Source organism: Microtus oregoni, unplaced genomic scaffold (assembly GCF_018167655.1).
Source record: "Microtus oregoni isolate MIOR12 unplaced genomic scaffold, Mior012 000036F_ref0000092, whole genome shotgun sequence".
Taxonomy (NCBI): domain Eukaryota; kingdom Metazoa; phylum Chordata; class Mammalia; order Rodentia; family Cricetidae; genus Microtus; species Microtus oregoni.
In genome coordinates, this window is record NW_024543095.1 from 2,413,878 (window position 1) to 2,441,427 (window position 27,550).

Below are 27,550 nucleotides of genomic sequence, written 5' to 3' on the forward strand. Positions count from 1 at the left end.
ATATCAAAAAATAATCAACAAATTCTTTAGAAAGGGTAGTGGTTTCTTGATAAAATGCACAAAGTATTAAGAAGTGAAAGGCAAGGTTAACTTAATTGAAATTGTTTTAAAATCTATATTCATTAAAGAACTTTTCATTGAAACAACATTAAGAAGTGGGAAAAGGCCCAGCATCAAGATTGATTGATTGATTGATTTGATTGATTTAAGATTTCTGCCTCCTCCCCGCCACCGCCTCCCATTTTCCTCCCCCTCCCCCGATCAAGCCCCCTCCCTCGTCAGCCCAAAGAGCAATCAGGGTTCCCTGCCCTGTGGGAAGTCCAAGGACCACCCACCTCCATCCAGGTCTAGTAAGGTGAGCATTCAAACTGCCTAGGCTCCCACAAAGCCAGTACGTGCAGTATTTGTAACGAGGTCTGGTGCCCTCTTCTGGCCTGCAGGCATACACACAGACAGAATATTGTATACATAATAAATAAATTAAAAAAAAAACATTGCCATTGTTCTTGAGTTCTCAGTAGTCCTCATTGTCCGCTATGTTCAGCGAGTCCAGTTTTATCCCGTGCTTTTTCAGACCCGGGCCAGCTGGCCTTGGTGAGTTCCCAATAGAAAATCCCCATTGTCTCAGTGTGTGGGTGCACCCCTCGCGGTCCTGGGTTCCTTGCTCGTGCTCTCTCTCCATCTGCTCCTGATTTGGACCTTGAGATTTCAGTCTGGTGCTCCAATGTGGGTCTCTGTCTCTGTCTCCTTTCATCGCCTGATGAAGGTTAATATTCAGGAGGATGCCTATATGTTTTTCTTTGGGTTCACCTTCTTATTTAGCTTCTCTAGGATCACTAATTATAGGCTCAATGTCCTTGGTTTATGGCTAGAAACCAAATATGAGTGAGTACATCCCATGTTCCTCTTTTTGGGTCTGGCTTACCTCACTCAGGATAGTGTTTTCTATTTCCATCCATTTGCATGCAAAATTCAAGAAGTCATTGTGTTTTACTGCTGAATAGTACTCTAATATGTATATATTCCATACTTTCTTCATCCATTCTTCCACTGAAGGGCATCTAGGTTGTTTCCAGGTCCTGGCTATTACAAACAATGCTGCTATGAACATAGTTGAGCATATACTTTTGTTGTATGATAGGGCCTCTCTTGGGTATATTCCCAAGAGTGGTATTGCTGGGTCCAGGGGTAGGTTGATCCCGAATTTCCTGAGAAACCGCCACACTGCTTTCCAATGTGGTTGCACAAGTTTGCATTCCCACCAGCAATGGATGAGGGTACCTCTTTCTCCACAACCTCTCCAGCAAAGGCTATCATTGGTGGTTTTGAGTTTAGCCATTCTGACAGGTGTAAGATGGTATCTTAAAGTTGTCTTGATTTGCATTTTCCTGATCGCTAAGGAAGTTGAGCATGACCTTAAGTGTCTTTTGGCCCTTTGAACTTCTTCTGTTGAGAATTCTCTGTTCAGCTCAGTGCCCTATTTTATAATTGGGTTGATTAGCCTTTTAGAGTCTAGTTTCTTGAGTTCTTTATATATTTTGGAGATCAGACCTTTGTCTGTTGCGGGGTTGGTGAAGATCTTCTCCCAGTCAGTGGGTTGCCTTTTTGTCTTAGTGACAGTGCCAGCATCAAGTTTTAAGGTAAGTAAGCGGTTGCCTCAAAACAAATATCCAAAAAACCCATTAATTATAGGAAAAGGCACTCAACAAGCTTAGTCATCAGGGAAATGCATATTAAGATTTCAGTGAATGCTACTATATTATAGCCAGCAAAGTCACTAAAAGTTAAAAATACAGATAATAGCCAAAGTTGACAAAGATACAGAGCAATAGTGATAGTTTTATTATAAAATGATATAATCACTATGTAAAACTGTGCTGGTGTCTCACTCTTAAAACTCAGCTTTCTCTGTGACTTTGATTTACTCAGTGTTCCAGACATGCTCAAGAGAAAAGTACTTGAACGTATTGGTGACATTGATAGTGGCACCAAAGCGGAACTTTGTGGTGGAGTCATTCAGTGAAACACTTCAGATCACTAGACACAGTTAAAGGGGTAGCAGGTCTCACAGAAAGAATTACGAACAAAAGAGTTTACTTCTGTTGTCTAAAATTCAGAAACAGGTCACATTACTCCATAGTGAAGGAACGCTGACCTTGGACACTGTTAGGGCACAAAGGGATGTTTGGTTGTGGAAAGCATTGTATCTTGAGCTGAGAAGTGGCGTACTGGGTGTGATAGTTGACCTTTCATTGAGTTAGTCATTCTAGCTTAGTTATCTGTACATAATACCTTTAGAGTGTTTTTGTTTGGTGGTAACAGCAGATGTTTGCTATGTTGGTGTCTTACTTAGTTTGACTGTATCTCATGCTGAAGGTTTTCACCGGGAAATTTTATGTACCAAGTGGAAAGAAGACTGGTTGTTTGGTGACTACTTTTGAACCGTTCCTATTGCTGTTTGCTTCCTATGGTTGTGTGAAACATGAGTGCTTTAGTCCTAAGTTGTTTTAATTCACCTCTTACTGTACAATGAAGATAACTTGGAATTTCTGGGCTACCAGAAGGACTAACTGAAAGATGATGATAGTGTTCTGAGCCTGATAGAGTATGCAAACTTAGCTGTGCCTTCATAATATAGTGTGACCTTATACCTGGACCCATTCAAACACTGGCAATATTGTGGGCTAGTCTAGTTGCTCCATGTAAAGGAAGAAATGATTGCTTGATTGTACTGTCACTGTCCCCCACCCAAGATGACCGAGAAATGTGAAGTGCTCTTAGAACCGGAGTACTCTGGGCATGGTTCTGAAATGAAAGGATTGGGTTGCTCTGAGGACTACCCTAGTTTTCTAACATTTAACCAGTTAAATTTTGAAGTCTCTTGATAAAGGCTTTTGGAACCGTTAGTTTCTATAATAGCATTCATCCGCCCCTTAGAATTTTGTCTGAAATGCACCTTTATGTGCTACTAGGTGGGGAGAAAACCTGTTAGCCCTAAGACGGTGTTAGTCAGAAGGCAAGCAGCAAAATAATCACTGCAGCATGGCTCTGTTTGATAAAATTTTAGTTCTGTAGGTTAACATGACTAAGTTAAAGCGTTTAAACTTTGTAAATATGTTAGTCAAAGCCACATAATTACTGAACTCAAAATTAAACCTACAGCTGGGGAAATGACATGCTCAAACATGAAGACCCGAGTTTAGACCCCCAGCACCAATGTTAAAAGACACCTGCTTTAACCTCCATACGGGGGGGGGGGGGGGCGGGGGTGACATGCTAACTGGGTACCAGCCTAACTCGTGGTCAGTGGGAAGTTCTAGGAATGAGACCGTGTCAGAGCAGAATGCCTAGTGTCCTTTTCTGGCCTCTGCATGACTCACAGATGAGCACACACACACACACACACACACACACACACACACACACACACACAAATAAACACGTAATTTACTGATAACAGAGAAAGAAGATAGCCGCTTTAAACTGACCTATTAAGGTGACCCACACTCATCTTCTGACTTATAGTTGCTGTTAAGTTTCAACTAGCTTTGGAGCTTAGTGTTTTATTAATAAATTGTAGGTAATAAATTACAAACTTCATTGTTATTGGGAATCTCACTAGTGTTCAGGTTGAGGTGAATTTAGGATTTTTTTCCACCTCAGACACATGCCGTTGTGCCAATTTTGAATTTTTATAACAGCCAAAAATGTTTCCATTGACTTCAGTTGCTGTTATCTTTAACAACTTATACACAGTGGATTTTCAAGTATTTGCTGAATTGATGACTTCTGAACAGTCATTTTTAGCTCTGCATGTACTCATTCAGAGACCTTTAATCTTTCAAGGTGAATGCTTTTCCTCTTAAACCAGAGGTCTCCCAATTTATAACTAATGCCAAACCAAGCCTTTAATCTTGGGAGGCAGGTGAATTTCTATGAGTTCAAGGTCAGCCAGAGCTACACAGTGAGACAGTGATAAAAATAAACAAACACTAGCAAATAAAACCCTAATGCTAAAACCAGGTGTAGTGGTGGTTGCTTATAATTCCAGCAGTTCAGAGTAGCCCAGACTACATACAGGAGATCCTGTCTTAAACAGGCAAACAACAAACCAATGCCAAATTAAAATTGTTGCTATATTGAAGCTAGTTTTCCAGAATTTTCTTTGAATTTCAAGGGTAGTTTTGTGTGTGCGCGCGCGCATGTGGAGGGGGGTATCATTCCTTAGTTACCGTCCACTTTATTTTTTCTTTTATACAGTCTCTCTTTGGCCCAAATTCATCTTTGAAATTCAAAAGTAACAACCAGCTAAACCGGTTGCCTTTCTTATACAAACCTTAACACAGCTTTACATAAGTACTCCATCCACAGGTGTGAACCACCCCTGGGATTTTCTGCGCAGGTTAAATTGGCTGGCCAAGGAACACCAAGAATCCACCTCCTGTTTCTGCTTCCCCAGTGCGGGAGTTACTTCACCCTGCTTTTTATTTAACGTGGGTTTTGGGAATTGAAATAGATCCTTATGCTTTTAAGGTAGTCTTATTAACTGGTGTATATATGCCAAAACATTTGTACATTGTATTCTCTTACCTCTTCCTTGGTATTTTGGTATTAATATGGTCATAGAATGTATAGTTCTAATTTTTGAATATCTGTTTCTTTTTAAAGCCTGTTTCATTCTGACAAAGGAATTATAGCAGTTCTTAGGGGAGAAAAATGTGTGTTTAGTTTGCAAATGGGAACTTGCAGTGCGGGGTATATTATATGGCATGTTTCAGTGTTCTAATGAGCAGCTAGAAGTGCAGATTGATAAGCCTCGGCACTGCTGCGACTTTAAGGAACTGTGGGAAGCGGAATCACCTCATCTCTCTTTGCTGCTGGTTCTTAGTGATGCTGTGTTTGCTTTCTGCTTACTCAAGAGTTTATTTAATGAGAACAGGACAGACCTTAAGATGCTAGCCTTGAAATCATTTGAGTATCTTGGACTACTAGCTGATGCTGGCCACCGGAGAAATGCATTTTAAATTATTTGTTTTGCCTGCATGTATGTCTGTGTGAAGATGTCGAATCGTGGAGTTACAGTTTTGTGCGGCCATGTGGGTGCTGGGTATCAACATTAGGTTCTCTGGATGAGCATCCAGTGTTCTTAACCACTGAGCCATCTCTCAACTTGTCCAGATTTGAGAAGTATCATCAGAAGCCAGCAACATTGGAAATTAATGCCACAGTTCTTAAAATAAATTCACCGTTAGCCATATGACCCGGTCCATGTGTGACTGTTTCTGGTCTTCAAAATATGGGTGTAGTTCTTTAGAAAGCATTATTATTTTATGGATAATTCTGAAAAAGTGACCAGTTTCCTCATTGTTTTATCAGTACGAGGATGCCGTCCAGGAAAGATTGTGCAGATGACTGAAGCAGAAGTTCGAGGACTGTGTATCAAGTCTCGGGAAATCTTTCTCAGCCAACCTATTCTTTTGGAATTGGAAGCACCACTGAAGATTTGTGGTATGTAGATGGTCAAAGTTAGAAATGAGTTTTCTTTTTTTTTAGGCTGACTTCGAACTCAAAGAGAGATCTATCTGCCTCTGCCCCCCCCCCAGTACTGGGATTAAAGGTTTGTGCCACCATGCCTGGCAGGAAGTGAGGGTTTTTTTGTTGTTGTTGTTTTTTGTTTTTGAGACAAGGTTTCTCTGTAGCTTTGTAGACCAGAATGGCCTTGAACTCAAGAGATCCGCCTGCCTCTGCCTCCCGAGTGCTGGGATTAAGGTTTGCGTGAGTTTTCTAAAGCACTTATTCTCTCGTAATAATTTTGAGGGTGATTTAAAGAAAACTTCCAAATTTGAATTAAAACAATTCATAGTTTTTATTAAGGGTTGGAATTTATAAAACCTGTGTTCTTTGTAATGGTTATGTGTTTGTGAAAACCCTTTGTTCTTCATGTTTCTAAGTAATCTACCTTGAAGCCATGTAACTTGATGTTCAGTGTATATTTTTAAATGTCAGATATTCACTAATGGGATGATACTTTCCCTTTCCCAGACTACTGCCCCTCCCATTCCAGGGTTCCTCTGAGTTCAGTGTTGTCCTGTTAGGAAAAGGTCCTGGTCCTCAGGCACATAGTTTGGAGGAGGTCCTCATCCCTTTCTAGGGGTTGCTTCTGGTCTTTTTTGTTAAGAACAAGATGGGGTCGGGTAGGGGAAGACTTTAGCCACCAGCACTCAGAGTTCTATGATGTCCCAAGCTGGGGTTCCAGGGTTAAGTAGGGGCTAGGGTATCTCCAGCCTTAGCAACCTGAAGACCTCAAGGATCAGACTCTCGAGATATTGCCAGAGAAGCAGCTTTGGGCAGCGGCTCCTAATTGGTTACTGGGTTTGGGGAAAAGTCACCAGGGGACTGCAATGGTAGAGGTAGTCATGTATGTTGAGTCAGGAGGGGTAGGTGACCATGTTCTCCTTGGACTGGAACTATTTGTGCAAGGGTTCCCTGGTATCCAGTCCTCAAGGTGGACCAGTTGTCCCAACTTGGAGGGCCTTGCTTTCGGGACTATTGCAGAATCATTATGGTTAGTTTCAGGGTCCCACAGATTTAGTGTATTTCTTAAGTGCTTTGTATTCTCTCCTCTGTGGGATTTTATTAAATCACCTGTGGTGCTTTGTACTGTATCCAGCAGATACATAGTAGCAGAGTAAATGTTTGTTGATAAGTGAGCTTAGACTATTACCCTTACATCAAAAACAGTAGTTGAAACTCCTGGCAATCTTCAGTCTCTTATGATTTATAAATAAGGTAATTTAGTTATTTGTAGATGATCTAAAAATTATTTGAAGTACAGATCCTCCTGGATTTATGGTGTGGTTATATTCCAGTAAACATTAGGTTGAAAATAACATAAACCCAAAATACATTTAAAACACTAATGCTGAACACTATGGTTTGATACATTACACTGTCAAGCATCAGTTGTACGGTCACAAGCAGTGTGACTGGTGGATACCTAGAGCTTGCTGCTGCCACCTAGCATAGCCCAAGTGTTGTATCACATTTCCCTAGCTTGACAAAAAGATTCGGAATTCAAACTGCAGTCTACTGACCACACAGTGCTATTGCACCACCATAAAGTGAGAATCTTGTAAGTTAAATCATTTTAAGTCAGTGATTGTATTTCATACATATACCCCTGCAAAGGTTATTTAATATAGCAATAACTTAAAGGTAATAAAAGTTATTTGTATGATTTTTTTTTTGTTCGTTTGTGGGGTTTTTTTGTGGTTGGAGAGACAGCCGTGGGTTCTGGAAACCGAACTCTTATTTTTGGTTGTGAGCCTAGCCTTTAACGGCTGAGCCATCTCTCCAGCCCATTTGTATGTATTTTAGTTCCTGATATTTGGTATAACAGTATGACTTAAGTTCAGCTACCAGCTAATGAGAGTAACTGTCCCAATTATTTTATAAAAAATTGCCTGAAATTTTTGTAGTATACAACAATATTAGTTTTTCAGCTCAGTTTCTATAAGATAGGAATTTTGACTCAGCTTTGCTAGTTCTTCAGGTTCTGAGAGTCTCGTGACACTCCAGTCAAAGTGTGCTCTGGGCCTTGGTCATGTGCAGGCTGAGCTGTGAATGGGTTTGGGTCTGTGTAGGTTTACTGGACTGCGGGCCCTTATTCCAACTGAATGAGCTGCTGGCCAGAGTCTCCTCCATTCTTTGTAAGAAGCAGCTCCATCAGCAAGCAGGGGAGAAGGTGTGAGGTTGCAAGCATGATAAAAGTTACAGTTTTTGTAAATGAGTCTTAGAAGTGACTGGCCGCATTTGGGTGGTGTTGTTTATTAGCAGTAAGTCTGGATAGTGACCAATGCTGTAATGGTAAGGAAGTATACAGAGTTTCTAACTGTCATAGACGCTACGTAAAACTAATTAAATTTTCTAACCCGGTTTGTTTTTAGGAGATATTCATGGACAATATACAGATTTACTGAGATTATTTGAATATGGAGGTTTTCCACCAGAAGCCAACTATCTTTTCTTAGGCGATTATGTGGACAGAGGAAAACAGTCTTTGGAAACCATCTGTTTGCTGTTGGCTTATAAGATCAAATACCCAGAAAACTTCTTTCTCCTAAGAGGGAACCATGAGTGTGCCAGCATCAATCGCATTTATGGATTCTACGATGAGTGTAAGTGGGATTTAAAGCTTAGAAGCGCATTTAGTTTCCACATGCTTTTACGATTCAAGTGAATTTCTTCTTCAGGTGCTCGGTGATGTTTTCATTTTTATTTTTTTAATACAATCTCAGGCAAAAGCCCAGAAAGAACCTAAAGCTAGGAAACACGTTAAATTTTTTTCTTGGGATCTCCTTGGTTATGTTCCAGATTGTCTGCAGCTTAGTTGGCTGAAGGTAGTCCTCTTAGTTTTCCCAGTAGGATACCCGAGAGAAACAAGCTCAGTACACTACAGACAGTGGCTTCTGCTTTTCTGCTGTTTATTTGTTCATTAATTTGTGTGTGTGTGTGCAAACATGTGCACAGGCACTCTACATACATGGTATCGTGACACACATTTGGAGATCAGAAAAGAAGATGGCTTCCGATTGTTTTTTTTTACCTAACATTCTCAGCAGTTGGGAGCCCTGGCTGCTCTTCTGGGGGACTCAGGTTTGGTTCCCAGCACCACATCAGGGAACTGACAAACTCTGCTTTTAACTCCAGGTTCAGCGATTCTCTCTGTGGCCTTGGCAGTAACTTCATACATGTGGTTCATAAACAAACAAGCAGACTCACATGTATAACATAAATAAAAATAAATAAATAAAATGCTAAGTAAAAGTCAAAATTTATTTTTAAAATTTTAATTTGTTCTCATACATTTATAGTAGTTTTCTAATTAAATTATTTTTACTGCTAAATTACCCATTTGAATCTACTTTTTTTTTTTTTTTTCTTAAAAACCCATAGCTTCCTGACTCCTGTAACAACAAATGCTTGTGAATGTGTCGTGTATGCCAGTGACTTCTGACCCTGGAATGTGCTGATGCTCAGGGCAAGTTACTCTCAAACACACATGGAGTTTATGTTGTAATGATTCTGTATTTGATTTTTACATTTTTTTTGTGATCTGAATTAAGTCAGACTTGTACAGAGAAAGTAAGTTGAAGCACATCAAACTGTAGCTGTTTTTCTAAGCTACAACAGAAATTAAGGCATGTTCTTAGAAAATAAAGTGAGACTTGAATATCCTTTAGGGTAGAAAAGACTTCAGATGAAACGTGTGGGAAAACAGCTTGTAAACGGTCTATAAGTTACACTTACTAATTAAAAGGTAGGCTTGGACATAAAAACGGGAAATTAATAGCTGACTTTCATCCCTTCTCTGGCTTGGTAGTTGAACTTAATGCCCAATCAGGAAAATCTGGTAACTCTTAGTTGAAGCTGTCTTTGTTGTAGCTGGGCTATGGGAAATTATAGCCTTGCATCTTTTCACTTGCTGTAGTACCAAGTTGTAATTTGCTTGGAAGTGAATACGACTTAGGCACTTGGAAGTGTTCCTTTCATGGTAGTAGGTTTATACCTCGTTACTCAGTGCACTAGGTTAACGTGGACCAGCTCCTCATTTTATCTACTTACTTGGCTAGGTAAATCCATTGAATGGAGGGAATTAGCTAATACCCTATTAGCCAATTTTAAAAATAGTGTATTACAGTGATTTTATAAGATAAAGCCATTTGATGTCTTTAAAGTCTTTATAATCCTGTAGGTGGTGCTGATTGTTTATTTTATTGCCCCTTTAAAAACATAAGTAAAAAAGTTAAGTATAATGATAAACTTGCATGCTGGACAAGTACTGAAACATGAGCTACATCCCCAGCACATGAAAAAAGCGCTATGTGGATGAGCTGTGTTTGTGCTAAGGTAGCACAAAGAAGAAAATTAAAACCATCATATTTTCTCTTTGAGATAACTAATGAGAATGGTTATTGATTCATTAATTCTCACTTTTTTATAGGCAAAAGAAGATTTAATATTAAATTGTGGAAGACATTCACTGATTGTTTTAACTGTCTGCCTATAGCTGCCATTGTGGATGAGAAAATCTTCTGTTGTCATGGAGGTGGAGTAATAAATTTGCTATTTACACAGCAACTAAAAGCCATTCTGACAGCAGATTACAGGCCAGGCAGGGTCAGGGCTGCATAGGAAGATGCTGTCTCAAACAAAAGCAAAGTCATGCTAAGACTGAATAAAAACTGCTCGAGGCCTGCTTACGACCTCCTTCAGATGGGGGCAGTGGTGGCTCACGCAGAGGCAATCCCAGTGGGGACAGAGGCAGGCGGATTTTAGTGCGTTCAAGTCCAGCCTGGTCTACAAAGTGAGTTCTAGGACAGAGCTGCTACACAGAGAAACCCTGTCTTCAAAAACAAACATAAGACCTTCTTTAGTAATTAGAAATTTGTGATTATTGATAATGAAAATTTAACATAAGTATTGACCTGAGTGGTCTATACACACCTATAATTCCAGAATTTGGAGGGAGATGGATCTCGGGGCCATCCTAGGCCATATATGCTATGTGAAAGAAAAAAAGAAAACTAGGTGATTTTTAAAAGTATTTTCACTTTGCCTCAGTTTAGGCCTGGTTGACTGGTTGGGTGATTTTTTGTTTGTTTGTTTGTTTTTGTTTTTTGTTTTGTTTTGTTTTGGTGGTGCTGTGGCTCTAGCCCATGCCTCAAATTTTGATGAAAAGATACTCTGCCATCAGTAAAACTGAGAGGCTAATTATCTTTCTGTCTATATTAAATACTTTTTATCAAACTTTAAATGTAATATAATTTAATATTCATATAACTTCTAAATTTTATGCAGTATATCAGCATAAGTACATGTTAGGAAATGAGGATACGAGAATACAGAGATTAGAATTCATATCAAACGTTTTCAGACCTCCATCCTCAGCACCCAACTTTACATCAGTGCTCTTTGGTGTCTCAGAGCTATGTTTCTGACTCATCTCTGAAGATTGTAAATAGCTGTGACTAATGCCTGGGGACTTTCTGAAGAGCCCCAGTGTGTAATAATGAATAATCTTGTCTACGTTAGATGAAGTTTTTTTAAGTTCACATGCATCAGAACTCACTTGAGAAGACACAATAAAGTTTTCTATGCTATCACGTACACACAGAGTTTTTCAAAAGTTAGGGAGATAGTATATTTGGTAAAATGCTTGCCATGAAAACCTGATAGCCTAAATTCAATCCTTTAGAACCCATGTGGAAAAGTCAGCTTTGTTTAACCAGTGAGCTCCAGGCTAATGAGATATCTTCCTTTTCAAGCAAGGTAGAGGCAGGCATGTCTGTGTGAGTTCAAGGCTATCCTGATCTGTGTACCAAGTTCCACATCAGCCAACCTGTCTAGAAACAAACATAGCAACAGCAACATACAAGGAGATTGCTCCTGAGGCAACATCCAAGGTTATCTATCATCTGGCTTCTGCATATAAAAATATAATCATACACACATGTACAGGCGTGTATAGGTCAATTTAATAACTATTTGTATTTTCATATAGGGAAGAAATTTAATGAAATAATATAAAAAATTGGTTGCTCAGTATTATCCAGGGTAGTATCTTAAGGGAAGCTGTAAAGTGGGAAATGCTGCTAAGACGGGTAGTCAGGCCTAAGGTAGTGAGTGGTTCATTCTGACAGCATCATTCACTGTATTTGTTGAAATGTTGTTTTCCGTAGACTGAACACTTAAGGAATTGTGTTCTTGGACATTGGTGTAGCTGAGATAGGAACCGAGAAGTTTTTTTTTTTTTAAATATTTATTTATTATGTATAATTTATTTATTTATTATGTATACACTATTCTGTCTGTATGCCTGAAGGCCAGAAGAGGGCGCCAGACCTCTTTACAGATGGTTGTGAGCCACCATGTGGTTGCTGGGAATTGAACTCAGGACCTTTGGAAGAGCAGGCAATGCTCTTAACCACTGAGCCATCTCTCCAGCCCCCAGGAACCTAGAAGTTTGAAGTGTGTATTTAGCTTCATTCCTTGTGATGATAATTGAATTATTTACTAAAGAAATGGTAGCTTATATTTATGTTCTACTTTAAAGATTACAGAGTGTATTCTTGTGCTTTTTCTTATCTATACTTCTGATTAATAGTTTATATATTTTTGCAGATAATGAGCATGTTGAGGTAGGATATGGGGAAAAGTTCTTAGGGGACCAAGAAAGTAAAACTGCTTCAAGATTTAGTGGTCATGAAGTTATAAAAGTAGTAGGAAGGATTGCAACTGAATGTCTTCTTATGGAGGATAAGGGCATTTGGGAAGAAAATATTGGAGTTCCTCCTTGGAGACTTAATTTATTTCCTTGGTAGAAGGATAGAAAAGACAACATTATAAGTGTTCTGCTAGATGTCAAGTCTTTCTCTTTTTATTTATAGGACTGTCACCAGATCTACAATCTATGGAACAGATTCGGAGAATCATGAGACCCACTGATGTCCCCGATACAGGTAAGTATATACAGAAGTTTAGTTAATTGCTTTATGTGAAATGCTGACATGTCTGAACCTAATTATACTTAGTGAAAGTCATTCAGAAACTTAGTATCAGCCCCGAAACCAGTTAACATTTGATAGTAAGTTTCTGCTTGGGGGATATTTTAATTGAAAGTTTCTGAGATATTGAAAATGTTTATTTTGGTGTTTGATTTTCTGTTCAGCCTTCTGAAATATATTATAGTCCTTAGATCTTTTCCTAGGTTCAGACATTTCTCGAATTTAGGATCTGATTTGATTTTGTTCTTCATATATTTTTTTTAATACTGTAGAGATTAGAAAGGCAGACTTAAAGTGAAAAACAGAATCCAAAGTGATCAGGACAATCCTGACGGAAAAAATTACAGGAAAAGATTAACCCTTCCTGTAAGATAAAAGTCTTACTTAAAAGTGTTAATGTGTTTGTGACTTAATGATAATAAATAAAATGACATAAGAGGCTGGTAGTGTAATTGTAAAGAATGGATAAGCTGACTATCGAGAAACTAAACAGGTTCCAGCTACCATGCTTCAGTGTTTCACACACTATTTCATGTCTGCAGAAATCATCAGAAAGTGTGCCTTAGGAAGCCAGGGAAGGTTATATTTGTCTGATTGCCTCAACATCAGAAATCATCAGAAAGTGTGCCTTAGGAAGCCAGGGAAGGTTATATTTGTCTGCCTCAACAAAGAATGGTTAAAGTGTAAGAAGGCAGGAGAAAAAATATAAAATAAAATATATATATATATATATATATATGGGGATATATATATATATATATGGGGATATATATATGTGTGTGTGTGTGTGTGTGCGCGCGCGCGCGCCTAATTCTGTGCTTATTTTTTTCTTTTCTGTTTTTTAAAGGTTTACTTTGTGATTTACTGTGGTCTGACCCAGATAAGGATGTACAAGGCTGGGGAGAAAATGATCGTGGTGTTTCTTTTACTTTTGGAGCTGATGTAGTCAGTAAATTTCTGAATCGCCATGATTTAGACTTGATTTGTCGAGCTCATCAGGTATGCAGTATTAAGACTTTTGGATATTTTGTTAATTTCACATGCTTTTGTTCACGGGTAGATAAACAGATAAGCTTCTATCTCCCCATGTATCTTAGTTACTGTTCTGTTGCTGTGAAGAGACACCATGACCAAGACAATACATTTAAAAAAAAAAAGCATTCAATTTTGGGTTCGCAGTTTTAGGGGACTAGAGTTCATGAACTGCATGGCATGAAGTGTGATGGCTGGCAGGCATGTGCTAGAGTAATAGCTAAGAGCTTCCATCTTGAGCAACAACCAGTGAGGCAGAGAGAGCGTGATGACTGGGAATGGCTTGGACTTTTGAAACCTCAAAACCCCCAATGATACGCGTCCTTCAACCAGGCCACACCTCATACTTCCCAACAGTTCCATCTTCTGAGGACCAAGCATTCAAATATAGGCATTGATATCTAAGAAAGGTAATGTAGGGGGTTGACAAAGTGGCTCAGTAATCAAGATTACTGGCTGTTCTTCCAAAGAACCCACCCACATCTGATTCCCAGCACTTACATGACAGCTTCAAACTGTCTGAAATTCCAGTCCCAGGGAATCAGACACCTTCTGATCTCCAGTGGATGATACTAGGCATGCAAATGATGCACAGACATACATGCCGGCAGAACACCTATACACGTAAAAATAGAATAATTCATTAAAAATAAAAGATAATGTTGTTTATGTAGGAAAAAGAGATAAGGAGGCCAGCATCTAGAACTCATAGTGTGTTACCCAAATGTGTGGGTATTGTTTTTTGACAAAAAAAAATTTTTGATTGTGTTTTTGTTTCAAGACGGGGTTTCTTTGTGTAACAGCCCTAGCTGTCTTGGAACTAGCTATCATCCATCCGCCTGCCTCTGCCTCCCAAGTGCTGGGAATAAAGATGTGTGCCACAACTGCCCGGCGCTATAAGAAATTTTTTGAGACAGCCATAGAATGTGATTATAAACTGATTAATTATACATTGTTAATTATTTTCTGTGATCAAATCATTATTGATCCACCGTTCTCAGTAATGCATACTTACAGTGCTCATGATCTATAAAACATAATTGGCTTGTAATACATTTTGGAAATATTTTTGTCTTAATTTTGTTTTTAAAGTATACATTTCATTTTCTGTGTGTGAATGTTTTGCTTGACTGTATGTGCTTGTACCACAAACATGCCTGGGGCCTAACAGATCAGAAAAGGACATGAGAACCCTGGAAGTAGCAATTTGGATGTTCGTGAGCTGCCATGTTGCTGTTTGGGAACTGAATTCAAGTGCTCTGAAAGAGCAACAAGTGCTTCTAACCAATGAGCCATTACCTCAGTCCCTTTGACCTCTTTTTACATTGCTGGTTTGGTTTTGTGGGTTTAAAAAAGGAAGTTATATATCTGTGTGGGAGTATGTGCAAACGGGAAGACTCATTTTGTTTTTTCTTACCATCTCCGGGCGTAAAACCAGGGCCCTGGCACCTGAAAAAGTTGCTGCTGTTTGGCCTTTGCTTCATTAATCTGCATTAGCATAGACGATTAAAAATTACCTGCTAATGAGGATTTTTATTTCTTTTGACAGGTGGTGGAAGATGGGTATGAATTTTTTGCTAAAAGACAATTGGTAACCTTATTTTCTGCCCCAAATTACTGTGGCGAGTTTGACAATGCTGGCGGTATGATGAGTGTGGATGAGACTTTGATGTGTTCATTTCAGGTAAGACACGAGATATAAATGTCTGCCCGCCCGCCTCCTTCCTTCCTTCCTTCCTTCCTTCCTTCCTTCCTTCCTTCCTTCTTTCCTTCCTTCCTTCACAGGATCTTCCTGTATAGCCCAGGCAGACTCTGACCTTACAGTCTTCCTGCCTCTCCCTCCTGAATATCAGGATAATAGCCATTTGCTGCCCTGTCTGGCTTGGTAGATTATTAATGACTATACACATTCATTAAAACTATTGTCAGAGTAATTTTTCTTTTTCAATAATCTCTGTCTGAGTAGGATGTGTTGAAAATCAGTTTAATTAAGAATTTGTTAACATTCAGGGCTAGAGATACAGTTGAGTGATAAAATGCTTTCTTACCACATGCAAGGCCTTTTGGTTCAATCTCCAAATACATCAGTGGAAGTGGATCTCCCTCCCCCTCCAAAAAAGAAAGAAAGTGATTACCATTCACACTGATTAAAACTTTCTGGTTTGGGTCATAAACTTCCTAATGTTCGGTCTGTATAACCAGATACATTTTTAGAAACGTTTAGGCTGCACCTTTCTTGTTCCACATGTTGAAATAGTTAATTCTTTTGTGACATACGGATAGTGCATAACTACTAAAAGAATAGGAAGAGCAAGCTGGGAAGATGGCTCAGTGAGAAAAGTGCTTGCCATTTAGCATGAGTGCCTGAGTTTGGACTCCATGGAGAACAGTGTGGGCCTTTAGTTTCACTATGAGGAAACTGTGAACTTTCTGTACATGTTCAATCCAGAAATCTTTTTTTGTAAATAGTCTGACTTTAGTATTAGCTGGGTTCCTGGTATATAGAACTGACACAGTGTAGCAAGTTAGCTAGGGCTCTTGCTGTGAAGAGACATCATGACCATGGCAGCTCTTAAATGAAAACATTTGCCAGGTGGCGCATGTCTTTCAGGAGGCAGATGCAGGCAGATCTTTGTGAGTTCAACGCCAGCCTGGTCTACAAAACCTAGTTCCAGGACAGGCTCAAAGCTACAGAGAAACCCTGTCTCGGAAAAGAAAGAAAGAAAAAGAAAGAAAGAAAGAAAGAAAGAAAGAAAGAAAGAATTTAATTGGGTGACTTGTTTACAGTTTCAAGAGGTTCACTCCATTAACATGACAGCATGCAGGCAGACATGGTGTTGGAGTAATAGCTGAGAGAGTCCTAAATTTTGTAGGTATCAGGAAATTGACAGACACACTAGGAGGTATCCTGAGAGTGTCTCAAAGCCTATCCCCACTGTGACACACTTCCTCTAACAAAGCCACATCTCGTAATAGTTTCGTTCCGTATCAGATTGTGGGGGCCAGTTACATTCAAATACCACAGTTTTCATAGTTCTTTCCCTTTGATGTATTAGACCGTACTTATGAACAACTGAATGCTAATGGCTTGGTGTCTCCATTACATTTTAAGAGTTCTAACCAAGTCTTGTCCTTCAGCGATTGTTGGATTAATATATTTCTTTTATTGGGATACTCTAATATGCAGAGTGGTTTTAAGAAACACCACATAAATATTTTCCATATTTAGTCTTGTAAAATTATGGCATTTTCTATTTCTAACAGGTAATGCTCTATTTATGCTAAGCCCTGTAGTGAGTGTAATGAAAGTAACAGGTGTTTATGCAGGGCATGGTTGCTTATGCCTTTAATCCTAGTACTCAGAAAACAACCAGGCAGTTGTCTTTGAGTTTGAGGCCAGCCAGGGCAACATAGCCCTGTCTTAAGATAAAACAAAATGTTTGCAAGGACACAGAACATTTTAAAACCTAAAACCCTAATACATTAATGGTGGAAATGCAGATTGCTACAGCTGCCCTAGGAATACAGTTTGGCAATTCATTAAAAGTTAGATGTAGTGTTAACAGATGATTGAGCAAAATTAGGTCCACTCAAAATCCTGTAGCATTGTTTGTAATAACTAAAAGTGGAAACAACTCCAGAGCCCAGCTGCAGAATGGATAAACCCGGGGTGGGGTAGGGGTCAGAATTAAGGTAAGAACCTAAGGTTTTGTTTTTTTTTTCTCTAATGAAGTGAACTAATGGTGAAAATTTTAGCCTAAATTTATGGGCTTGGCAGTTGCTAAGGCTGTGTAACCAAGCTTTTGTTACTAAAATATAACTAACTAGTAAGTGTTCCTAAGGGCAGTGCTGGAGGCTGAATCCAAGTACTTCTTCATGCTAAGCACTTACTCAGCTGCTCTGCCTAACTTACCCAGTCCTTAAGTCTAAGAAATGTTTGTGTAATGTTGCTGAACTATTTCTATATTTTCATTGTACTTTAACAATTGATGTCATTTATTAAAAGAATAATATTGTTAATAATTTTTTTTTTCAAGATACTGAAACCTTCTGAAAAGAAAGCTAAGTACCAGTATGGTGGATTGAACTCTGGACGTCCTGTCACTCCACCTCGAACAGCTAATCCACCGAAGAAAAGGTGAAGAAAGGAATTCTGTAAAGAAACCATCAGATTTGTTAAGGACATACTTCATAATATATAAGTGTGCACTGTAAAACCATCCAGCCATTTGACACCCTTTATGATGTCACACCTTTAACTTAAGGAGACGGGTAAAGGCTCTTAAATTTTTTTCTAATAGAAAGATGTGCTACACTGTATTGTAATAAGTATACTCTGTTATAATATTCAACAAAGTTAAATCCAAATTCAAAAGTATCCATAAAGTTATATCTTCTGGTATCACAATTTTTAAAGTTGAAAAGCATCCCAGTTAACTAGCTGTGGTAGTTACCCAGATGAAAGCATGGTGTTCCACCTGTGTCACATGGTTTTAGTGTTGCTTGGTTGTTTAATTATTTTGGGCTTGTTTTGTTTTGTTTGTTTTTGCTAGAATAATGGCAACTACTTTTCCTGTTTTTCCCTAAACATTTTAAAAAATGGACTATGGGAAGAGCTTTAAAGACATTCACCAACTATTCTTTTCCTTCACTTATCTACTTATGGAGCTGTTTGCTCTTACTAAGAAAACTTATGCCTCATAATAGTAAAAAAGAATTTTAGAGGTTGATAGGTTTTAAAAATATGCAAACTCTCTGATCCAATGATTTTTATCAAACAGTTTGACTGGGCAGATGTTGCAGCTGATAATGAATGGATATTTTGCTTTTTACAAAATTGCCACTGATTTGGATTTGTGCACTCTAATTTTTAATTTATTGATGCTCTATTGTGCAGTAGCATTTCATTTAAGATAAGGCTCATATAGTATTACCCAAAACTAGTTGGTAATGTGATTATGTGGTACCTTGGCTTTAGGCTTTAATTCGCACGAAACACCTTTTGGCATGCTTAACTTTCTGGTATTACCCTCACCTGCATTGGTTTTGTTTTTTGGGGTTTTTGTTGTTGTTTGTTTTCGTTTGTTTGTTTGTTTGTTTTTAGATCCACAGAACATGAGAATCCTTTTTGACAAGCCTTGGAAAGGTGGCGCTCTTCTTTCCCTCTCTATGTGAAGGATGTATTTAAATGAATGCTGGTCAGTGGGACATTTATCAGCTCTGAGTATCGGGGTGCTTCACTGTCTAATAATTGCCATGTGAATGTTGTTTTTGACTGTAAGGCTTTGTCACTAAAGATTTTTACTCCGTGTTTTCATAATCAAAGGTCATATAGTATGTATAGACATGCTTTGTAGTGAAGTATAGTAGCAATAATTTCTGTACATGATCAAGAGTTTATTGCAACATTTCTTTTCCTGTTCTCTTTTTTTAAGGGTTAGCATTAACAAATGTCAAGGAGTAGCAAAGTCAACACAGATTTTAGGAGGACTTAACAACAGGCACAGATCTGTGGTTCTTTGGAAGTGACACTATTGGATGTGATTATAATAAAGTATTTTATTGAACATTGTCAAATTTGTAAGCTTCATAGGGATGGACATAATATTTATATAATGCCCTTCTTATGTGTTACCATAGATGTGAAACCTTATATTGTCTTTGAGAATGTTAAATTGAGAACTCTGTTAACATTTTATGGATTGGCGCATATTGTATTACTGCAAGAAACATTTGATTTTCAGCACAGTGCAAAAGTTCTTTAAAATGCATACATCTTTTTTTTCTAATTCCATATTGTTTTGAAGCACATTTTAAATGTAGTTTTCTCATTTAGTAAAGTTGTCTAATTGATAAAAAGTCTGAGTGATTATTCTGTGTTAAGACATGTAAACACACATTGACACGGCTATAGCCATGCTCTATTAGGTCACACACACCTTTATCTAATGTGATGTCATAACTGTACTGAAATATAAGTCAAACGTTTGCTAATAGGATTTTAGATGTCATCTCTCAGTAGTCAGTATTTAAGGTAGCTCAAGAAGATAGCTTTAATCTCAATGTTAATTAATCCACATTATTCAGTATCTTATAGACCGGATTTTTATGAAAACTTATTCGAGACAGGGTTTCCCTGTGGTTTTGGAGCCTGTCCTGGAACTAGCTCTTGTAGACCAGGCTGGTCTCGAACTCACAGAGATCCGCCTGCCTCTGCCTCCCAAGTGCTGGGATTAAAGGCGTGCGCTACCACCGCCTGGCAAAAAAAGAAAATTTTTAAATAATTATTTATTTGCTTATTTTAGTTTTCTGAGATAGGATTTAAGTGTAAGAGCCCAGGATGTTCTAGAACTCGCTTTGTAGACTGTGCTGTCCTCAACCTCACAGAGATCCACCTGCTTCTGCCTCTTAAGCACTGGGATTAAAAGCATTTGTCACTGCTGCCTGATTTTTTTGTTTTTTAAGTGCTAAGCAAATGCAATGAGGTTTTTAATTGGGGGTTGTCACTGTTTTTGTTTTGAGACAGAGTTAAGTCTAGGTTGGCTTAAGCTCTAGGCTTCCTGCCTTAGCTTCCTGACTGTAGGTGTGACCTCCAAGGCTAAGGCATCCATGTTAAGTATGTAACCCTCTGATAACTGCTAGCTACCAAGAATGCCCCTGAAACTTCATTTCTTATAGAGCTCATGAACCTACTCCGTACAGCAAATCAAAGTACTTACTACTTTAGAAGTTTTGTGGTTTTGGTTGTTTTTGTTTTGTTTTCTTTTTTAAGATTTACTTACTTATTTAATGTGTGTGAATCTTTTGCCTATGTGTATTTATGTGTTCCACATGTGTGTCTGGTGCCTGTAGAAGTCAAAAGGTGTTGGGTCCCAGAACTGGAATTATGGATGGTTCTGGGCCACTATGGGTGCTGGGAATCAGGATCCTCTGCAAAAGCAACAAAAGTGCTCTTAGTCACTGAATCATCTCTCCAGTCCTTGCCTTTAAAAATCTTACTGTGAGGCCCGGTGTCCCACTCCCAGCAGGAAGTCTTTACTAGGCATAGTGACACACAAGTCTGAGGCATTTGAGCCTAAACTGGGTTATAGATCAAGACACTATCTTAACAGAAAAAAATCACTAACAGCAAAATAAGCTTCTCATCTTAGTCAGACCTAGTGAGACCTGCTATCTGAATCTCAGGCAGGAGGATCTGGAGTTCAAGGCCAAGCTTCAGCTAGACAGTAAATTGAGGCCAACCTGAGCTAAGTGAGACCCTGTTTTAAAATAACCACACATGTTCTGGGGGTGTGGTGGGGGCTTATTGAGTGCTCCACCCTAAACCCATTTATCACCCCAAGTCTTTAACGCAGTGAAAGGGCAGAAGGATGGAGAACAGTGCTATTAAACACTGTCTTCTGGACATGAGATGACATTATACTCATGGTCTATGGTTACCTGCACGAATTGAGCCTTGTTAGCACTTCAGCCTGGACGGTTGATGGGCTCACAAAGTTCCACTCCAAGTTGAAATTAATGGCTCCTGGGGGAAAGGAGGTCTTTTCTTTTTTTTTTTTAAGATTTATTTATTATGTATACAACACACATAATTATGTATCCTCACATGCCAGAAGAGGGCACCAGGTATAATGATATCACAACAGATGGTTGTGAGCTACCATGTGGTTGCTAGGAATTGAACTCACGACCTGTGAAAGAACAGTCAGTGCTCTTAACCACTGAGCCATCTCTCCAGCTCAAGGAGGTCTTTTCTTTAGTGGTATAGCCAATGCTCCATTGCCCCTGCTCCAGTGATTAGGTCCACATGCGTGTTCATGACTTGAAGTCAGCGAGTCAAAACAAAAAAATGGACATGAGACTAAGAGTCCAGGAGGAGAGGGTAATGTGATGAAAATGATTGTAAACAATTCATAAATTGTCAGTGGATATTTTTGAGACTTGATCTACCAGGATAAAAGTCTGAAAACTTATAACAGGTCTGTTGACCCCCTCTGAAGTTAATTCAACTAGTCACCAGAGGCCTAGGTTACAGTTGCTTACCATACTGTGATATCTGTTTTGTTAGGAAGCTAGTCTTTCAGCTTTTGAATTGTCAGTTATTCTTTACTGAGAGCCACGTGTGTTGGGTTCTCCTTCAAGAATTTGACCTTAACCTTTAGGTGCCTAACAAGCTCTGAGGCAGAGATTATTGTTTATTACTGATGCATTTCCTGAAGTGATGTTTGGCATGTCAGAGACCTACAAATTTAATGAATCACAGATTTCAAAAATGACTGCTCACATTGCTGTTGGCACTTTGACCCTATAAAGAAATTTACAACACAGTTCCAATTGCCCTTTATTCTCATGTCTCAAAAACACTGCAGTTATCTCTGGAGGTTTTGAATTTGTACTGTCAGAATAAATGGTTCATTGTGAAAACTGTGGTTCTAATAGATAAATATAAGGAAAAAATAATGGGTTTGTGGAAGCAAGCTGACACATACTTTTTAGAAATGAGGTTTATGGGGGCAGGGGAGATGGCTCAGAGGTTAAGAGCACAGGCTGCTTTCTCTTCCCGAGGTCCTGAGTTAGTTAATTTCCCAGCAACCACATGATGGCTCACAATGATTATAATGACAATTCAGACTCCTTGAAACATGGGCATTAGTAGGAAATTTAAATGGTGAAGAAAGCACATTATAAGCTAGGTTTAAAAAAAAAAAAAAAAAAAACGAGCTGGGTGGTAGTGGTACACACCTTCTATCTCAGCACTTGGGAGGCAGAGTTTGAGGCCAGTCTGGTCTACAGAGCTAGTTCCAGGACAGCCAGGGATACACAGAGAAACCCTGTCTCAAACAAACAAACAAAAACAATAATAATAAAGACAAGCAGAAATGTTTCAGACATGTTCAAGAAAAAGTTTATAAAGTTTAGTAAGAGAATTAATTGTGAACTGCTGTTTGAAAACTGGAATGGAGCCTGGATTCTCTGAAAGAACAGCCATTGCCTTCAGTCATCTCTCCAGCTCGGGACTTGCTTTAAGTACTCAGTCAAATCCAAGTCTCGGATACAAGACAAGAAGGAAACCAAGAATGCTTTCTCTGTACCTGTCCAGCACATGAGGTTTGTCCCAGGATGACACAGTAAGTACCAGCTCACATTCATGTTTACTTTGACATGCTGAGGTCACATCTGCCTGCATTTATACTGCTGGTAAAGATGTCCTACTAATGCCCATGTGCCAAGGCCCTGCTTACATCAGCGAGTGTTTGCTGCGTGCAGGAAATTGCAGCAGTGTCGCGGCTGTTGTGTCCTTTGAGTGGCAAGCATGGTCCAGTGCTTACGGAGCCTCATCTGACTCTTGGATCTCACATCTGTCTACAGAGCTCAACTGAAACAGGAACTCAAACTGCCTGGCGTGTTCAAATAGTTTAAAAAGTAGTGAGAACATTCATGAAGGCCTCACTGGTTGTAACCTTTTAAGCCAAAATATTGGCATTAAATTACTTCTTCGATACCTTTATTTTGATAAATTGACCTTAATATAAAAACATAATAAAACGTAAATTTAAGTATGATTATTTGAGGAACACTGTCAGACATGGTGGTACACTCGAGAGGTGAAGTTCGGGGTTATCCTCTGCTATGTATGAACTGAAGGCCATCCATCCTTGACTACACAAAACCCAGTCTCGCAAAAAAATAAAAGTGTATGTGTTTCATTTTTATGGTTTTAGAAGACAGTGTTTCTCTGTTTGGAACCTGTCCTGGAACTGTACATCAGGCTGGCCTCAAACTCACGGAAATTTTCCTGCTTCTGTCTCCCGAGTGCTGGGGTTAAAGGCCACCACCACCCAGCCGTGTGTGTACTTTCTGTACCTCTCATGGAAAAGGCTGTCCAACGACTGTTCTGCGGCAGCAGAGTGCTGTTCATGTGCTGAATATTCATTGCTCAGTAAATAACATTTTATACTAATGGCTGGAAACTAGTGATCACAAGAATCCCTGCTCCTGAGAAAAGAACAGCAGAGAAGGATCCTCATGAAAAACCACAGGAATGAGTGAAGCAGCCACTTCCCTAAAGATTTTCTTGACACATTTATTCACCGGAGGGCCATGGATCTAAGAAATGAAAAGTGAAGAGCTAGGCAGTGGTGGCACACTCCTTTAATCCCAACACTTGGGAGGCAGAGGCAGGAGGATCTCTTGTGAGTTCGAGGCCAGCCTGGTCTAGAGTGAGTTCCAGAAACTGGGAGGGAGGGGAGAAACAACAACAAAAGACCAACTCAAGGACCTCCCTCCCTCAGGAAAGCTTAGTACTCAAAGTGCCCCTTTAGGTTGATTTGTGTGTTAGTAAGCTGCTTTCAGTGTTCAGAGTTGCTGAGCAAGAAAGTAATAACTGGGAAGTACTGCAAATAGGCAAGGCTAAGATGCTCTTAAATGCTATAATCGGAAAAGAAAGTCCCAAAGTCATAGACGCAGCGTCAGCCATCCGAATGATCTAAATCTCGCTCTTTTCTGGAATATGAGGCAGTAAGACATGAAAGACTAACAGCATGGAGAAACGGATGCTGAAAAAAAGCAGATTCTGCATTAGAGGGATGGGGCAGGCGAGCATTTATTAAACACCTTTGCTACATCCCAGACCTCTCAAGAAAACACTGGATTTAACTGTGAACGGGAGAACACGGTCCTCACTAAAAGTCACTTTATTTTGGTTTTTTTTGTTTTGTTTTGTTTCTCTGTGGTTTTGGAGCCTGTCCTGGAACTAGCTCTTATAGACCTATTCACACCCTTTGAGCTAGCTTAGGCGGGCTTTTCCTCCTTTCAGACACTTGTGCACACGCGGTTCTGAGGCGGCAGCGTTCTCTCAAGCTCACAAGTGCGAGGTGCGTGCAGGGAAGCGGGAAGGAGGGGTACTGCGGGCGACCCCGGGCCTGCAGGGCATCACGGTGTCCTCGTCCCGTCCGGGGCGGAGACCTCAACGGTTCCACACTGACACGTTCGCGGGAAAGCGCGATTCCCACGTAGAGGTCCATAGAGCTAGAGCCAAAATTAACGGCAGAAGACCAGGCGTCAGCCCCGGGACCGGGAGGGGCGGGGCTACAGAGCCGGCCCCGCCCCCAGCTCTTCCCGCGCTCCGATTGGCTCCGGCGGCCGCGCGCTCCCGGCGGGGCAGCTGGCGGCTGAAAAGCCGGTGCTGCTCTGTGCGAGCCACCAGCGAGCAACCGTCTGAGGCTGCGGGCTGAAGCGGAGGCCGCTCGCTCTTCGCCGGTCTGCGCAGGTACCTTCGCCCTCGCTGGGCGGGCGGCCTTGGTGACGAGTCCCGAGTGTCAGCAGCGCCGGTGCCCTCCGCTCTCTCCCGCAGTACGGCGTGAGGAGGGCCCTCAGCCCTCAGCGGCGCATCGGGGCGGTCTCGCGGCCTCGAGGCTCCCCGCACCTACCCCCCCCCCCCCCCCCCCCAGCTCTGAGGGCCGGGACGCGAGTGAGCCTCCCCGAGGCGGAGACCGGAGGGAACCCGTGGAGGGACCGGGTCGCCCGGCAGGTCGGGCTGCACGGTGGGGCTGAGGGGATGCGAGTCCTGCCGCTTGATCCCGTGTCCCACGCTCCCACCCAGAGTCGCATCACAGTGTCGAGTTCTGAGCTGCCCTGTGTCATCGCGACACCCCAGATGTAGGAAAGTTTCTCCGCCTGCCTATCCCCAGTCGCCAGGGATTGGATTTTCATACAGAAAAAACGATTTCTATTTTATGATTCTGTCGCCAGATGCCCTTTATCCTACGCCGAGAGAGAACTTTCTTCAGATGCCTACAAAGTTCAGGTGTATTTACAAAAAATACAAAAACAAAACCCCAAACCTCACAAACTCAGACATGGTCTTTATGAATTCTGCTATGACTTTTCAAATGTCGCTGGAATGCATGCAGGCGAATTGAAGGATTCTTACCTTATGTTGTGAGACTTTGCCTTGAGTGACGCAAACCAGCGTCTACTAACCCCAGATAGGGAGCGGATGGCACAAAAGTAGGGGTTCCGCCCGAGTCCAGGTTGAGAAGCATGGATGAATCAAGCTGCATCCCCGAAGAGCCCACCCCGGGGGGACTGATGTCTGGGAAAGTTGTACAGGCGATCGGTTTCCTCCCGCCGCAGTCCTGCTCTGGAACCGCGGGTCGGGGCTGGTATCTGTGAACCCGAGTCTTGGGCAGCTTCCCTCTAGGATGGAATGTGTCTGTTTGGAGACGTGGCTACACAATACCTATTGGCCATAGTTTCTTATCCTCCCCCCCCCCCCCACAACACACACACACTCCCTCTTTAGAGAAATGCCCATATTTTAATTAGCCTTTGATTCTTTTCCTCTGAGCAAAGAGCTAAGCCAAAGAGATCCCACAAAGTGGAATTTTACACACGCTGTGGCATAGACAGCTTCTGTCCTTACGTTCTTGCTCCACGACTTTCCTTCAGTCTTTCTTAACTTCAGTGAATATCTATTTGGGAATTTCAGACGCTCCCTTTTCCTGTTTTCAAGAGTCTTAGATGAAATAGTCTGATACTCGAAGTTTGCTTTTTCTTATTTTCCATTGGTTTCAATATAAAAATAATTATTTGAAAGTCACCACTGAGTCAAACTTAACTCGTGAAAAATGGGCCACAATATTCTGTATTCTGGTATGTTTTACCACTGAACCTAGCCCTGCCCCCACTGCATTGGCGAATTCTAATGATTGCTTAGTTTTTTTCCAGAAGACAGATGAAGGAAGCAAAACAAAAGGCAAGAAATTATTGTAGAACTAATTGTAATTTCTTCTGTTTAATTTTTGTTGTTGGCTGATTGGTTCTGTTTGTTTACTTTTGAGATAGAGTCCAGGTTCCTCTCAGACTAAAGACATAGCTGTAGCTACAAGTGTTTTTCTCAGTTCCTATCCTCTGCCTTCTCTCTCTCTCTCTCTCTCTCTCTCTCTCTCTCTCTCTCTCTCTCTTTCCCTCTCCCCCTCCCTCCCTCCCTCCCTCCCTCCCTTCCTCCCTCCTCCCTCTTCCCCTCTCTTTCCCTCCCTCCCTCCTTCTCCTTCTCCCCTTCCCTCCTTTTTATTTACACACACACACACACACACACACACACACACACACACGATTATTTTGTCTGTGTCTGTACACCACACGCTTTCCTGTTGCCCTCAGAGACCAGAAGAAGGCACGGAATTCCCTGGAGCTGGAGTTAGATGATTGTGAGCCCCTGTGAGTGCCAAACTGCTGAGCCATCTCTCTAGCCCCCTCTGCCTACTTCTTTATCATCTAACCCTACACTGTAGCCACTAGCCACATGTGACCATAAACACTTATTTGGCTGGGTGCAACAGAAAACTTTTTTTACTTCATTTAATTATAAAATGGAAGGAGTGTAAAATATTCTCTCATACACTACTTCATTTTTTATAGGACTACATTTTGAGTTATTTAGTAATTAACATAAAATTGAGATATGTATAAAGTATCAAAAATGTATCAGGGCTGGAGAGATGGATCAGAGGTTAAAAGCACTGCTCTTCCAGTAGGTCTCGGGTTCAATTCCTAGCACCCACGTGGCAGCTTGAAACTGCCTGTAACTCCAGTTTCAGGGGATCTGACACCTTCACACAGACACACTTACAGGCAAAACATGAGTGCGCATGAAATAAAAATGTTTTTTTTTAAATGTACCAGACTTAAAAGATTTTGGATGTAAAATATTTTATTAATTTTATATTGATTAGATGTTAAAATTACATGTTTGATCTATGGCTTTATTAAAATTAACTTTGTTTTTAGCACTGAGGCTTGAGCTCTGCTCTCACACATGCTAGGCAAGTAGTCTCCCCTCCCACTGAGCTATAGCCCAGCCCTCATATATTCCATATATTCTCTCTCTCTCTCTCTCTCTCTCTCCCCCCCCCCCGTTTTTGTTTTGCCAGACAGGGTTTCTCTGTAGC

The 27,550-nt window shown here is 40.4% G+C and overlaps 2 protein-coding genes across 3 annotated transcripts in view; both read left to right on the plus strand.

Annotated features, from left to right (window-relative positions):
- Positions 1 to 19,457, plus strand: part of Ppp1cb (protein phosphatase 1 catalytic subunit beta) — a 34,857-nt gene extending 15,400 nt beyond the window's left edge. For both annotated transcript variants that reach the window (XM_041631072.1, XM_041631071.1), the window contains 7 exons: positions 5,377 to 5,508; positions 7,947 to 8,177; positions 10,004 to 10,108; positions 12,450 to 12,521; positions 13,414 to 13,565; positions 15,148 to 15,282; positions 17,636 to 19,457. In XM_041631072.1, coding sequence (XP_041487006.1) covers positions 5,377 to 5,508; positions 7,947 to 8,177; positions 10,004 to 10,108; positions 12,450 to 12,521; positions 13,414 to 13,565; positions 15,148 to 15,282; positions 17,636 to 17,740 — 932 coding nt within the window. In that variant the 3' untranslated portion in view covers positions 17,741 to 19,457. The remainder of the gene's footprint in view (positions 1 to 5,376; positions 5,509 to 7,946; positions 8,178 to 10,003; positions 10,109 to 12,449; positions 12,522 to 13,413; positions 13,566 to 15,147; positions 15,283 to 17,635) is intronic.
- Positions 19,458 to 24,811: 5,354 nt separating this feature from the next.
- Positions 24,812 to 27,550, plus strand: part of Spdya (speedy/RINGO cell cycle regulator family member A) — a 34,544-nt gene continuing 31,805 nt past the window's right edge. The window contains exon 1 of the mRNA XM_041631280.1: positions 24,812 to 24,867. The gene's annotated coding sequence lies outside the window, so the exon portion shown is untranslated. The remainder of the gene's footprint in view (positions 24,868 to 27,550) is intronic.